We start from the raw sequence: 16,396 nt of genomic DNA on the forward strand, positions 1-16,396 counted from the left end.
CAACAGTGGAACCTTCTAGTTCTTGGGTAGCACCGTTTCACACAACTTGAAGTTGAGACGGCAACATCTCCATCCTGAAAAACCCGCAGCTAATGCGATGTACTCTCTGAGACAACTGAAGAAGTACATCTTCTACAGGAGCTGCTAATACAGTTTTACACTCCTGTCACTGAATTTGGCCTGTGCTCCTAAAGGGTTTTATTCTGTTATTAAACTGTCTTTGCAGACTAAGTGAGATATTTCTAAATAATTGGAATGCTCGTTTCTCTGTGAATAAAGTTATTTTCAAACAGTGCTGAGTTAAAAGGGGACTTTTTAGAACAATGAAGGCAAAATGTCTGTTTTTAAGATATCCTTGTACTGTCTGTGTGGACTAGGCCTTATTTATTCTACAATTAGACCTGATGGTTCTCCAGCATATATTTAGATGAAATTTAAATAATGAAATTTAAAAAAAATCTTTATGTATCCCAAAGGGAAATTACATTGTTGCAGAATTTCTTTTTCTTAATAATTTTAAGCTCTCATTATTATCTATTGTTTTTACCTGAATTACCTCCTATATCCCTCTGTGTTGCATTGTTGTTGAAAAAAATCATTGTTTCAATACAGCGTTATAGATGTATTTATTGAAAAAATGCATTAGTGCTGTTAAGCAACAGATTGTCAAAAAGAACATGTTTCTGTTTATTTTATGCTTCTAGGTTTGGGACCTGAGTGACATAGACAAAGATGGTCACCTGGACAAAGATGAGTTTGCAGTGGTGAGTTTAACTGTCTTTGCCGTTAATACATATTGTTGTGTTGTTTCTTTACAACATTAAAAATTCAACCCATATTTAAGTGACAATTGTCAAATTGTCAGCTCTCAGTTGCAAGTGAACATAGTTGCACAAACTTTAGGAGCTCCACTTACACTGACCGACCATCTATCCTTTTATCCATCCATCCATCTTGATCCACTGTTTTACTATTATACTGCCCTCCCAAACCTGCCTCTGTCCAGCAACCTCTTTTAGTTCTTCCTGCTTGACAGCAAGACGTTTCCAAGCCAGGTGAGGCGTAATCTTTTCAACAAGTCCATGGTCTTGCGCTGAGTCTTGCTGCCGTGGTTATGTCTCCTTTTATAAAAAGGGGGACAACCACCCTGGTCTACCAGACTAGAGGCACTGTCACCAATCTTCATGTTATGTGGCACAGGCATGTCAACCATGAGTCCAACTACAACCAGTGCCTTAAGGAACTCAGGGTGGACCTCATCCACTCCAAAGGCCTTACCACTCTGAAGGGAGCTAACTACATACTACATAGAGTGACCTCGTCCCTGGTGATAATTGAGTCCCCCCCAAACTCCCATGCCTCTGATTTTGGTATGTAAGGCATATCAGTTGGGCTGAGAATAACCTCAAAGTAAACTTAGACCAGCCTCTATCCCCAGTCAAGATCAACTGCACTCCATCCCCAGTTTAGATACAATTGGTTTTATTTATTTTGTTGCACCAATGTACAATATTTGCCATCACAAAACACCTGAACGATGAAGTCCAATTCAATCCAATTAAAAAGCAAATCACTGTAATCCATCCATCCATCCATTATCTATACCGCTGAATCCGTCGATCGGGTCGCGGGCGGGCTGGAGCCTATCCCAGCAGTCAATGGGCGAGAGGCGGGGTACACCCTGGACAGGCTGCCAGTCCATCGCAGGGCCACATAGAGACAAACGAGACAAACAACCATGCACGCTCACACTCACTCCTAATCACTGTAATCCATCCATTTATTTTCTATACCCATCCATCCATCCATCCATCATCTTCCGCTGGTCCGGGGGTCGGGTCGCGGGGGCAGCAGCTTGAGCAAAGAGACCCAGACGTCCCTGTCCCCGGCCACTTCCTCCAGCTCTTCTGGGGGGACCCCGAGGCGTTCCCAGGCCAGCCGAGAAACAGTCTCTCCAACGTGTCCTGGGTCTTCCCCGGGGCCTCCTCCCAGTGGGACGGGCCCGGAACACCTCACCGGGGAGGCGTCCAGGAGGCATTCTCACTAGATGCCCGAGCCACCTCATCTGACTCCTCTCGATGCGGAGGAGCAGCGGTTCTACTCCGAGCCCCTCCCGGATGACCGAGCTTCTCACCCTATCTCTAAGGGAGAGCCCAGACACCCTGCGGAGGAAACTCATTTCGGCCGCTTGTATTCGCGATCTCGTTCTTTCGGTCACTACCCACAGCTCGTGACCATAGGTGAGGGTAGGAACATAGATTGACCGGTTAATCGAGAGCTTCGCCTTCTGGCTCAGCTCCTTCTTCACCACGACGGGCCGGTGCAGAGCCCGCATCACTGCAGACGCCGCACCGATCCGCCTGTCAATCTCCTGCTCCATTCGTCCCTCACTCGTGAACAAGACCCCGAAATACTTGAACTCCTCCACTTGGGGAAGGATCTCATTCCCGACCCGGAGAGAGCATTCCACCCTTTTCCGGCCAAAGACCATGGTCTCAGATTTGGAGGTGCTGATGGTCATCCCAGCCGCTTCACACTCGGCTGCGAACCGCTCCAGTGAGAGCTGAAGGTCACGGCCCGACGACGCCAACAGAACCGCATCGTCCGCAAAAAGCAGAGACCAGATTCTGAGGTCACCAAAACGGACCCCCTCAACACCCTGGCTGCGCCTAGAAATTCTGTCCATAAAAATTATGAACAGAATCGGTGACAAAGGGCAGCCCTGACGGAGTCCAACCCTCACAGGAAACATGTCCGACTTACTGCCGGCAATGCGGACCAAACTCTGACACCGGTCATACAGGGACCGAACAGCCCATATCAAGGAGTCCGGCACTCCATACTCCCGGAGCACCCCCCACAAGAGTCCCCGAGGGACACGGTCGAACGCCTTCTCCAAGTCCACAAAACACATGTAGACTGGTTGGGCGAACTCCCATGCACCCTCCAGGATCCTGCCGAGGGTATAGAGCTGGTCCACTGTTCCACGGCCAGGACGAAAACCACACTGCACCTCCTGAATCCGCTACGACAGGCACCGACCACTTTACGGCCACAGCTCCAGTCGGCCGCCTCAACAATGGAGGCACGGAACATGGCCCATTCGGGCTCAATGTCCCCCACCTCCCCCGGGACATGGTTGAAGCTCTGCCGGAGGTGGGAGTTGAAGCTCCTTCTGACAGGGGATTCCACCAGACGTTCCCAGCAGACCCTCATGATACGTTTGGGCCTGCCAGGTCTGACCAGCTTCCTCCCCCACCAGCGGAGCCAACTCACCACTAGGTGGTGATCAGTTGACAGCTACGCCCCTCTCTTCACCCGAGTGTCCAGGACATACGGCCGCAAGTCCGAAGATACAACCACAAAGTCGATCATCGAGCTGCGGCCTAGGGTGTCCTGGTGCCAAATGCACATATTCAATTCAATTCAATTCATTTTTATTTATATAGCGCCAAATACAACAAATGTCATCTCAAGGCACTTAGATAATAAAGTCCAATTCAAGCCAATTGGAATTCACTGTAACACCATTCAAAGGATATCTGTTGGAACAGGGAAACACGAGTTAATGACCACAATAATATCACATATACATAAAGAGAGTAAAGTGAGGAAAGGTGTGACAGATGAGGCCCCCCAGCAGTCTGGGCCTATAGCAGCTTAACTATGGGATGTTTCAGGATCACCTGAGCCATCCCTAACTATAAGCTTTATCAGAAAGGAAAGTTTTAAGCCTGGTCTTAAAAGTGGAAAGGGTGTCTGCTTCCCGGACATTTACTGGCAGCTTATTCCACAAGAGAGGGGCCTGATAACTGAAGGCTCTGCCTCCCAAACTGGCAGCTGGTTCCAAAGAGAGGGGCCTGATAACTGAAGGCTCTGCCTCCCATTCTACTTTTAGAAACTCTGGGAACCTCAAGTAAACCTGCAGTTTGGGAACGAAGTGCTCTGTTAGGAAAATATCTTACAATGAGATCTTTAAGATATGATGGAGCTCGGTCATTAATAGCTTTATATGTGAGGAGAAGAATCTTAAATTCTATTCTGAATTTAACAGGGAGCCAATGAAGAGAAGCTAAAACTGGAGAAATATGATCTCTGCTGTTAGTTCTCATCAAAACTCTGGCTGCAGCATTTTGGATCAACTGAAGGCTTTTCAGAGAATATGTGGGACAGCCCAATAATAAAGAATTACAGTAGTCCAATCCTGAAGTAACAATGCATGGACTAGTTTTTCTGCATCACTCACACATATGGACCCCCTTATGCCTGAACATGGTGTTCGTTATGGACAGTCCGTGACGAGCACAGAAGTCCAATAACAAAACACCACTCTGATTCAGATCGGGGGGGCGCTCCTTCCAATCACCCCTTTCCAGGTTTCACTGTCATTGCCCACATGAGCATTGAAGTCCCCCAGCAGGACGAGGGAGTCTCCTGGAGGAGCACGCCAAAAAGTGTGGGTCTCCCTCTTTCCCCAAAGTTCTGCCAATCTCTGTCGACGAGTTTTGGGAGTTCCCTGTGCTGTTTCACTGCAGTTTTGTACAGGTGCTGTACAAACTCACCTCCTGACTGAGCCTGGTTTCAAATTGGTCCATCCGGTTTGTCGTTCTCGGCGCAGCCAAGTTACAAAAATCGACTGATGCACGACAATGCGATGCGCCATCTTTTCAAGGCAAGCGCCATGCCTGAAACGTCATTTTGACGTCACGGGCCTTCACTGCCGTGAGCGACGCGTCAACTGAGCTGTTCATTGTCTGGTCCCTCATCTAGGATCTGTTTGCCTTGGGTGACCCTACCAGGGGCTTAAAGCCCCGGGCAACATATATCCCAGACTCATTGGGGCACGTAAACCCTGCCACCACGGTAAGGTGACAGCTCATGGGGGAGATTTCTATACCCGCTTAATCCAATTCAGGGTCGCGGGATGCTAGAGCCCATCATTTGGCGAGAGGCAGGGTACATTCTGGACAGGTCGCTAGTCCATGACAGCACTGTAATGCTCCAATTGAACCAAATTATTCAAAATCAAAACGAGTCCAATTCATATAATGCCAATTTGTTCAAAAAAACTTTCCTTTCTACGGAGACCAGCAGACTGTGTTGAAACTTCTAATCAATTCAATCCCTCACCCTGAGCTGTACAAGGCAACCTTGGAAAGAAAAAACTCCCCTTTAACAGGAAGAAACCTCTGGCAGAACCAGAACCAGGAAGGGCGGCCATCTGCCTGGACCAGCTGGGGGTTGAGAGGACAGGAAAGAGGGGACAACAAGCACCGTAACACCAGGCCAGGGACACCTGCTGAGAGAGAGAAACACAAGTTAATGACAACAATGATGTCACATGTACATGGAGAGGAAAGAGAGCAGAGGGAGGAGAGGTGCATCATGGGAGCTCCCCCAGCAGTCTGGGCCTATAGCAGCAGAACTATGGGATGTTTCAGGGTCACGTGAGCCATCCCTAACTATGATAATTGATAAAATAGGAACGTTTTTGGTATTCACTTTTTTTTTATTAGAAAAACATTCTCAGAACCTAAGACAAAGTAGTAACTCCCAACACTTATGCTTTTCCTATTTTGAACTGTAAACCAAAATATCAGTTTAACCATGGAGCATTTACAACTTCCGTGTCCACAGAAGCATATCGCATCACATTATTTTTTGTCAAAAGTTATTAAATGAAATCAGATCGTATAGGCTTAACATATTCCATCCATTTAGACCATAATCTATAAAAAGCATCCCTCTGCACCTGGATTGAAAATGACTTTCCATAATGTATATTTGGTGAATAATGTTTATCCAGTACTCGATGGTTGATTGCTCTGGTGTGAGCCATCTCCTCATAATGGCCTGTTTACTTGTTGCCAGCAGAATGTAGAACATTCCTTAGTGCTCCAGTCCCTTAGTAAAATATTACTCAGGTACAGTCCTTCAAATTGGAACATGATTTCAGCTAAAAGCACATTTTGTATATGTTCATGGATCTTTACCCAATATTGATGAATCACTTGGCATTCCCAGAAAACGTGGAAGTGGTTGGCCCCATCTGTCCCAGATCTCCAGCATGAATCACTTCTTTTTCTGTATTTATTCTGATTGGGTGTAATAAAAAAACCTCATGTTTTTCCAACAGAATTCACGCCAAATGGCTGACCCATCTGACTGCCACTGCGTTTGACATGCGTGTTCCCAGCTTTCCTCAGTAATCGTTAGCCTTCCTTCTCTTTCCCATCTCTCTTTAACATAATTCTATTCTCTTTCCTACACCCTAGGATGCTGTTGTACATTCTGGGATTTATATTTTTGTGTTCTTGTTTGAGTAATAATATGAATGTTTGTATGAACACAGGATCATCCAAATAAATTAGAATTTTGAAATTTGATAATCCTTCTAATTAAAGTAGTATCTGACCTGCAGGTATCTTAAAAAAAAAAGTCATCATTGCCCAATTCATATTTTTGTTTTAAGGTTTCAAAAGTTTGAAAAGTCCCCTCATGGACAAACGATAAATGAAAGGTTAGGCCTTTTTAAGTCCATTTCTTAAACCTGTCATTGTGTCTGTTTGGTGTGAACTCTGACTCGTATGCAAACATCGCAGAATTCTGGACCAATCCTCCAAACCACAGAATTTAATGATGTCATTCCATGCTGTTAGCATGTTATATGTTATGGGTTCTTCTTCGATTTTAAATTTGCTCTGCAGTCTAAAATCTTCTATAAAAGCTGTAAGTGGTATCTCTTTTATGGTAGTTTTCTTTGTATTGTTCCATCCTGCTGTGTAGCTCGGGGAACACATACATACCAGTGGCCTCAACTGGGCAGAGTAGTAATAGCCCTGTAAGAATGGAATGTCCTACCTCCTTTTTCTTTTTTCACTTGCAAGGTTTTCTACTTCACCCTGGGTTTCTCCCATATGTATGTAGACAATAGTCTGTCCTACTTCATAAATTGTTTCGGCACATAGATTGGCAAGCATGGAAATAGGTAAAGCATCCTTGGGAGAATATTGATTCTAATGGAGTCAGTCTTAGAATGTAGGTCCAAGTTGGAAGTAGTGCTCCACCTTTGTATATCTGATTTTATTTTTATGTTTCGAGGGCCATAATCAGCTTCAAACATCTTGGGAAGGTTACCGTGCTGTACACTACCTAAATATTTGATGCATCCAATTTTCAATTTGTAGCCTTCTCTAAACTTGTCATGTGGGATGTAATTTAATGCTATACCTGGATTTTGTTTACATTCATTTTATAACCTGACATTGTGCCATAATTTTCTATTGGTTTCAGGATTTTTTGTAATGGTTCATAAAGCAGTTACGATTATGGGATTTTTTGATTTTGACTACAGTTCTTTCAACTTTTTGCTAACAAAGCTTGTATGATAGCGGCTTCAGGGATTTCCCTCCTGCATCATAATGTTGCTTTATATTGAGAAGTTTTTTTTGTATTTCCATAGTATTTAAGTAATCTATTTCTTTCTTTAGTGGTACTATTTCAGACTTGATGGTGTTGTTCGGATTTCGAAAGTGGTCTTGCTATAGTTTAGAGTCTTTGTCCTACAAATCTTTAAGTTTTTCCCTGTCTGGCTTTTTTTTCTCATAGGATGTAATAATCATTATTTTCCCTCTTACCACTGCCCAGGTACATTTCTATTTCCATCTTAAATCTTTCTTTCATATCCGGCTCATTTAGAATATTTGCGTTTAACCTCCAAGTGGAGATCTGTTCTTTGTATGAAGACATATATTAATATGGATAGGGTTATGGTCTGAGATTGCACTGAGGCTAATTTCACAGCTTTTTTTTCCAAACATATCATTCTTAAAGGATAAGATCGGTTTTTTGACATTGGGCCCTTGATTTCACATTATAGCATGATGTTCTACTCACCCCTGCTTGTTGTTGAACATTTGGAGCTGTTCCGAAGATATTCGAGAGGCGTCTGGCTGCTCTCTTGAGATATTCGGCCATGAAACGGTTTCCTATGGGCAAGCTTATACAGGCACAAACTATGCTGTTTATAATTTATTAATTACTCTACACTAGCACTGATAACGTGGAGGTGCGTCGCTTACTTAAAAAAATCCGGGTTATTGTAATTTTGATTTTTTTTGTCGTAAAGTGGGTGTTACTGACGTCATCGTCGTGCTACTACCACAGACAGCCCACAGACCTGCTGCCTATTTATTCATTCGGCTAAAATTCAAAATTAGTAACCCGGATTTTTTTAAGTAAGCGACGCACCTCCACGTTATCAGTGCTAGTGTAGAGTAATTAATAAATTATAAACAGCATAGTTTGTGCCTGTATAAGCTTGCCCATAGGAAACCGTTTCATGGCCGAATATCTCAAGAGAGCAGCCAGACGCCTCGCGAATATCTTCGGAACAGCTCCAAATGTTCAACAACACGCAGGGGTGAGTAGAACATCATGTTATAATGTGAAATCAAGGGGCCAATGTCAAAAAACCGGTCTTATCCTTTAAGCATAAAGAAATAGTCAAGTCTGGAATACATGTTATGTATAGAGGAATAGTGAGTGTATTCTCTTGTGGTTGGATTGATAAGGTGGATCAGTTTGTTCTTGATATTTCTCACATCACATTTTCCATGTGAGGAGTCCAGTTCAGCATTTTATCGTAAAATAAAATCTCTTCCGCAAACCACTATCCCCTGACTTTGTGGTCATTAAGTGAAATATTTGTTGAAAGGACCAGTTGCTACCAAGAAGAATGTACACACTCAGGAGACTTCCATCTTTGCCTGTAATCATTACATATCTACTTTCCTTGTCTATGTGTTCATAATTTAGAGGCCTGGATATCAAGATTGCCGCCCCTAGAGTAAAAACATGTTTAAATCCCATTCTGTTCAATTTTGCATGTTCATTGTCTGAACGATGTTTCTTGAAACAAAGCTATTTTGGTTTTGTCTTTTTTCAATTTTAATCGGATTATTTAAGCCATTTATGTTAAATGATGTTGTTTTCACCAATCTATTGGACATCTAAGTTATTCCACCTTTAATTATGTAATACATTCTGGTACAACCTCAGACTGCTTGTGCTATGGATGAAGTCCCCCTGAAGGCTCTGAGCTTTTCATTATAGCCATGTTCCCATCCGGCTGGTGCTATTAGTGCTGTTCTCCCAGTCATCTGTTTCAGTTGCTCCAAAACGGTTCCTGGTGGTTTCATGACTTTAAGTGTAAAGCCTCTTCTCGACATGTCTTCAGTGGCTTCCTCGACTGTGTTATAGATTTTGGTTCCCTCTGAGTATTTCACCCTTAGTCTGGCTGGAAAGAGAGTCTGAAAAGGGATCTGATTCTCCTTTAAAACTTTGCGTACTTAAGTATATAAGTATCCTATAGTATACAGTGTTTCCCACAGATGTGAAGGCAATGTGTGGTGGTGGTGGTTGGCCGGGTGGGGGGGGGGGGGGGGGGTTTGGTTGGGTGTAAATGAAAATTAAGGGGGTTATAACACAGACTAAATAGACCACATAGAACCCATTTCAGAATGTTTTTCCAAAATACCACCCCCCCACTGTCAGAGATCTGTAATGTGACATATATGTCACATTGGGACTTAAGAACCTGGATAATTTCTCCATCAAGGAAAATGATGGGGGACGTAAGGATGTGTGACACCTGTGTCACGGTGGGTAACACAGGTGCGGCTTTTCTGCAGATTTTCACATCTTCATTGTAAACAAATGAATAACATTAATTACACTGGTCGGACTGCTCAGCTCTGTTTCAGACTGATACCTCCGGTCCAGGCTGCTCCTCATCCTCAACACGCTCTTCTCTCTTTCAATCGCAGAAAATATTTTTCAATACTCATCTGGATTGAAGCAGTAAACATTCAGTGTAAGAGTTTAAAAAACTACTTTATTTGATTCACAGCTGCTAGTGTTTTGACCTCGACAACCCAACTACATTTTTTTTTTTTACGCAAACTTGCGACTAGTTAACTTTATAAAGAAGGCGTAATCGCTTGTTTGCTATGGGACGGGACGGGACAACATTGTATGCAAAATATAAAATATTTTTATAGGACTTTTTAATGTGTGATTTTATAAAGGTGCACGTGATACCAACCTTTGAATTCTTTCGGTTGAGCTAATCTAACGCGACGCTGAAGCTAGCAAGCTTCCAGGCTTCCAGGGAAGCACGGAGGGGAGGGGCTGTGTGTGTGAGTAGGCTATGCGAGAGAGACGGAGGGAGAGCAGCAAGGAAATGCAGCTGAACGAATACGAGTATTTTTTAAATAGCGTTAAAAAAAAAATAATAACGAAACGCAATATGTGGCGGCCGGTGTTTAATTTGTGGCGCACCGCCACGAATTAGTCTATGGCTGTGTTCGAAACCGCCTACTACATACTACATACTTGAAAACGGCATTCTCATCTATCAGCCAGTATGCAGAGCGTTTACACACAGTGCACTTCACTCCTGCCCGAGCCGAAATCAGCCGGCCTGAAAAGCTGATTTCGCTTAAGCTATAAACTCTGTAAATATATAACTTAAGCAACATTTGACACATTTTCAGGCGAGAAAGTAGTCATTTAGACCCCCAAGGTGTTGAAAATCTGACAAAATACCGGCTATTTACAATTTTGTTCCCACGAATTCGCCGCTAGTAAAGCTAGCCGCAGTGAGCAACTCACTTCCGGTTATGCCGTTTTGACTGCTCTCGTCCCGTTAACGGAATTTGACCGTTCAAATGGCGATGGGCGACGTCACGTTACGTTGCATCTTGGGTAGTTTGAGTGTGACAAGTAACCTCATGATGAATACTCAACATTTCGGCGAATCTAGTATGCATCTAGTGTACATCCGGGAACTTAAAAAAGTATGACTAGTAGGAATAGTAGGAGAAGTAGGCGGTTTCGAACACAGCCTATGTGTGGGAAACACTGGTATATATATATATATAGCCTTGGGCCCAGGGAGCAGTGTGCATGTTCAATCTGGATATTAGCATCCTTTTGGAACAATTCCACGCCATCACACAGCAACTTTTCAACAAAGGCATTCACTGTTTGAAAGTCCCGTTCTGCTCCCTGTGGCACACCATAAACCCATATGTTCTCCCTTCTGGAGCAACTTTCCATATCCATTAACTTTTCATCTGGCTTTATATATACTGTGGCTTTAGTATCTCGTCCATGGCATCCTTCGTGTTCTAAATTCTTTCTTCCGTTATTTCTCTCTTCTACTATTTAAACCGGTATTAGACAAATTCATATCGTTTTTTGGTATGAACCAGGCAGGATGTCCAGCACTACTATCAATCTCCAATCTCAGTCATTACGTGTAAAGGATAAGCAACAAAGTACTAAACTAAACATAACTGCTTTAGTGTGCTACTACATTACTTTGTCCCAGACATGATGGAGCTCTGAAATGACGGGGACTGTGCATAAAAAGTGTTGTAATTCACGTTCAATCCCGTTTTGAATGGAATGATTTAGAATTTTACACTGAGGAGCAGAGGAACTTGGTCCCAAACATTATGGAAGCCACTGCATGTGAGAACATACAAGCTAAAAGCATAAGCTCTCCACTCATCACAGAGCATGATTAACAGTGAACTTGCTTCCTGTCTGAACTCTCCATGTTACACACACACTGGGACCACTTTAGTCCTCTGTTACTGGATGCAGCAGTCTGAACTGTTGGTTTGTGGCTCTGGTTGAGTTTGATGCAGGAAGCGTTGCAGGGAATATGGTCCTCCAGCAGCTATGTCCACTGAATCAGCTGTCCTGGCACATGTCACAAACAAAGGGCTGAGATGTGTGTCCAGAAAAGCATTTTACAAGCACACATGGATGGGGCGGTTGGTGGCGTAGTGGGTTAAGCAGGCGCCCCATGTACAGAGGCTACAGTCCCTGCTGCAGCGGGCCCCGGTTCAAGTCCCACACCGAGCGGCCCAGTGCTGTGTGCCTTCCCCCTCTCTCTGCCCCCTGCTTCCTGTCTCTCTCCAACTGTCTATCCATTAAAGCCATAAAAAGCCCCCCCCCCCCCCCCCCCCCAAAAAAAAAAAAAAATCAAAAGAGCAGTAGCATGCAGTGTTGACACAAAACAGCACAGACTCATACTGGATTCATGCTTCCTGGCATTACTCTGCTCACAGTTCACACAAGTTCAGTTCCAGTTTAAGATTGATCAGATAAAAGCTTCTACAGGTGGAAGGAAGCTATTTAACTTTCATTATTTACATTCCAAGTGTGGGCTTAAAGCTGCTTTTCAGGTGGAGTCCTGAGGAGACCATAAACAACATCAGTGATAAACTGGTTGTTAGGTTGATAGGGTTGGTGCTACCTGATAATTGATGTTAGAACTGTTGTGTGGATGTTGGGATGTTTTTCCTTGTTTGAGACCAAAGTAGTTGTAGAAAGACAGTACATGAATCTGTTGATGGCATGCATTGACACAGGATGTCCCCCCCAGGCCATGCATTTGGTGTACCGAGCCCTGGAGAAGGAGCCTGTTCCTGCACTCCTCCCTTCTGCCCTCATTCCTCCGTCCAAGAGGAAGAAGAGTCTTTCCTCTGTGACGGGCCCTGTGCCTGCACTCCCAGCCAGCCCTCCACCCCCGAAGGACTCGCTGCGCTCCACCCCGTCCCACGGCAGCATGACCTCACTCAACAGCACCGGCAGCCTGTCCCCCAAACACACACTCAAGTCAGGACAGGTAATTCTCACTCAATCAATACCACATCCTAATGAGTAAACACAAGAATATGATAGAACATTCACTGGAAAACATGGTTGAAAGAAAGCATTGTTGATATATATCATATCACATATCCCAGAAAAGAAGAACAGCAAAGGGAGCTTAAAAGTGACCCGTCACAGGAAAACAAGCTGTGTGGCACATGCTGTTTTAGGATAGAATTCCCATTAAGGTCATATTGAAATTGTGTTCTTGTGAACTTAAATTGGTCATACTGTGGGCTAAGTACACATTGAGCAGATGTTGGCGCATACATTAAACTAATGATTTCCTATTAATGCCAGCAGAGGAATGTCCTGAAATATTCTTTCTCTTGAGTATCTGACAGCTGCCTGTCCAGATCTGTGCGGAAGTTTTCAGACATCTCTAACAAAAGCGGTCCTGTGAATATTGTCACTATATATATGTAATAATTGTAGGATCTGGTCTCTGAAGCCAAGTGTCTGTTGCACTGGTTGAGGACAGGTATCATTCTTCTACCAGATGCTGATGCATCTTAACTGGTAAAAAGGGTCCGACCTGTTGTCTTTTCTGAACATTTGCATCAGTTTCATCGAGCTGGACTGTCAGTTAAGAATGAACTAACTGTGTGTCAGCATTCATTGAACTGGGTGGTACCGATGTGTGAACGCGGGCGCTATGACGACATCTTCCTGAAGACGGATGCTGATCTGGATGGCTTCGTCAGCGGGCTGGAAGTGAAGGACATCTTCATGCAGTCTGGACTTTCGCAGAACCTCCTTGCCCACATATGGTAGGGACTCAGCAAAGCTCTCACTCATGTTTCTTTAACATCATTTGCAAGTAATGTTGATGACCAAGATGCTTTGAAAATAAGATCTAAAACAAATGAGTGAAAAAGACGCTGTCCCAACAGATTCTGTCCCAACAGGTTCTGTCCCAACAGGTTCTGTTCCAACAGATTCTGTCCCAACATATTCTGTCCCAACAGATTCTGTCCCAACAGGTTCTGTCCCAACAGATTCTGTCCCAACAGGTTCTGTCCCAACAGGTTCTGTTCCAACAGATTCTGTCCCAACAGATTCTGTTCCAACAGATTCTATTCCAACATATTCTGTCCCAACAGATTCTGTTCCAACAGATTCTGTTCCAACAGATTCTGTCCCAACAGATTCTGTCCCAACAGGTTCTGTTCCAACAGATTCTGTTCCAACAGGTTCTGTTCCAACAGATTCTGTTCCAACAGGTTCTGTCCCAACATATTCTGTCCCAACAGATTCTGTCCCAACAGGTTCTGTCCCAACAGGTTCTGTTCCAACAGATTCTGTCCCAACAGGTTCTGTCCCAACAGATTCTGTCCCAACAGATTCTGTCCCAACAGATCCTGTCCCAACAGGTTCTGTTCCAACAGGTTCTGTTCCAACAGATTCTGTCCCAACAGATTCTGTCCCAACAGGTTCTGTCCCAACAGATTCTGTCCCAACAGATCCTGTCCCAACAGGTTCTGTTCCAACAGGTTCTGTTCCAACAGATTCTGTCCCAACAGGTTCTGTCCCAACAGATTCTGTCCCAACAGGTTCTGTTCCAACAGATTCCGTTCCAACAGGTTCTGTCCCAACAGATTCTGTCCCAACAGGTTCTGTTCCAACAGGTTCTGTTCCAACAGATTCTGTTCCAACAGGTTCTGTTCCAACAGGTTCTGTCCCAACATATTCTGTTCCAACAGGTTCTGTCCCAACAGATTCTGTTTCAACAGATTCTGTCCCAACAGATTCTGTTCCAACAGGTTCTGTCCCAACAGATTCTGTTTCAACAGGTTCTGTCCCAACAGATTCTGTCCCAACAGATTCTGTCCCAACAGGTTCTGTTCCAACATATTCTGTCCCAACAGATCCTGTCCCAACAGGTTCTGTTCCAACAGATTCTGTCCCAACAGGTTCTGTTCCAACAGGTTCTGTTCCAACAGGTTCTGTCCCAACAGGTTCTGTCCCAACAGGTTCTGTCCCAACAGATTCTGTCCCAACAGGTTCTGTTCCAACAGATTCTGTCCCAACAGATTCTGTCCCAACAGGTTCTGTTCCAACAGATTCTGTTCCAACAGATTCTGTCCCAACAGGTTCTGTTCCAACATATTCTGTCCCAACAGATTCTGTCCCAACAGGTTCTGTTCCAACAGATTCTGTTCCAACAGATTCTGTCCCAACAGATTCTGTTCCAACAGGTTCTGTCCCAACAGGTTCTGTTCCAACAGATTCTGTCCCAACAGGTTCTGTTCCAACAGATTCTGTTCCAACAGATTCTGTCCCAACAGATTCTGTCCCAACAGGTTCTGTCCCAACAGGTTCTGTTCCAACAGATTCTGTTCCAACAGGTTCTGTCCCAACAGGTTCCGTTCCAACAGGTTCTGTTCCAACATATTCTGTCCCAACAGATCCTGTTCCAACAGGTTCTGTTCCAACATATTCTGTCCCAACAGATTCTGTTCCAACAGATTCTGTTCCAACAGGTTCTGTCCCAACAGGTTCTGTTCCAACAGATTCTGTCCCAACAGGTTCTGTCCCAACAGGTTCTGTTCCAACAGATTCTGTTCCAACAGGTTCTGTCCCAACAGGTTCCGTTCCAACAGGTTCTGTTCCAACATATTCTGTCCCAACAGGTTCTGTCCCAACAGATTCTGTCCCAACAGGTTCTGTCCCAACAGGTTCTGTTCCAACAGGTTCTGTTCCAACAGGTTCTGTCCCAACATGTTCTGTCCCAACAGATTCTGTCCCAACAGGTTCTGTTCCAACAGATTCTGTTCCAACAGGTTCTGTTCCAACAGGTTCTGTTCCAACAGATTCTGTCCCAACAGATTCTGTCCCAACAGGTTCTGTTCCAACAGGTTCTGTCCCAACAGATTCTGTTCCAACAGATTCTGTCCCAACAGGTTCTGTCCCAACAGATCCTGTCCCAACAGGTTCTGTTCCAACAGGTTCTGTTCCAACAGATTCTGTCCCAACAGATTCTGTCCCAACAGGTTCTGTTCCAACATATTCTGTCCCAACAGATTCTGTCCCAACAGATTCTGTCTCAACAGATTCTGTCCCAACAGATTCTGTTCCAACAGATTCTGTCCCAACAGATTCTGTCTCAACAGATTCTGTCCCAACAGATTCTGTTCCAACATATTCTGTCCCAACAGATTCTGTCCCAACAGATTCTGTTCCAACATATTCTGTCCCAACAGATTCTGTCCCAACAGGTTCTGTTCCAACATATTCTGTCCCAACAGATTCTGTCCCAACAGATTCTGTTCCAACAGATTCTGTCCCAACAGATTCTGTTCCAACATATTCTGTCCCAACAGATTCTGTCCCAACAGGTTCTGTTCCAACATATTCTGTCCCAACAGATTCTGTCCCAACAGATTCTGTTCCAACATATTCTGTCCCAACATGTTCTGTCCCAACAGATTCTGTCCCAACAGATTCTGTCCCAACAGATTCTGTTCCAACATATTCTGTCCCAACATATTCTGTCCCAACAGATTCTGTCCCAACAGGTTCTGTTCCAACATATTCTGTCCCAACAGATTCTGTTCCAACAGATTCTGTCCCTACAGGTTCTGTTCCAACAGATTCTGTCCCTACAGGTTCTGTCCCAACAGATTCTGTCCCAACAGATTCTGTTCCAACATATTCTGTCCCAACA

The 16,396-nt window shown here is 44.2% G+C and overlaps 1 protein-coding gene across 5 annotated transcripts in view; it reads left to right on the forward strand.

Moving 5' to 3' along the window:
• Positions 1-16,396, forward strand: part of LOC142400017 (epidermal growth factor receptor substrate 15-like 1) — a 142,878-nt gene that overhangs the window by 45,831 nt on the left and 80,651 nt on the right. For all 5 annotated transcript variants that reach the window (XM_075484572.1, XM_075484570.1, XM_075484573.1 and 2 more), the window contains exons 8-10: positions 705-764; positions 12,461-12,703; positions 13,342-13,499. In XM_075484572.1, the coding sequence (XP_075340687.1) occupies positions 705-764; positions 12,461-12,703; positions 13,342-13,499 (461 nt within the window). The remainder of the gene's footprint in view (positions 1-704; positions 765-12,460; positions 12,704-13,341; positions 13,500-16,396) is intronic.

This window comes from Odontesthes bonariensis, chromosome 15, assembly GCF_027942865.1.
Source record: "Odontesthes bonariensis isolate fOdoBon6 chromosome 15, fOdoBon6.hap1, whole genome shotgun sequence".
In the NCBI taxonomy this organism is placed as follows: domain Eukaryota; kingdom Metazoa; phylum Chordata; class Actinopteri; order Atheriniformes; family Atherinopsidae; genus Odontesthes; species Odontesthes bonariensis.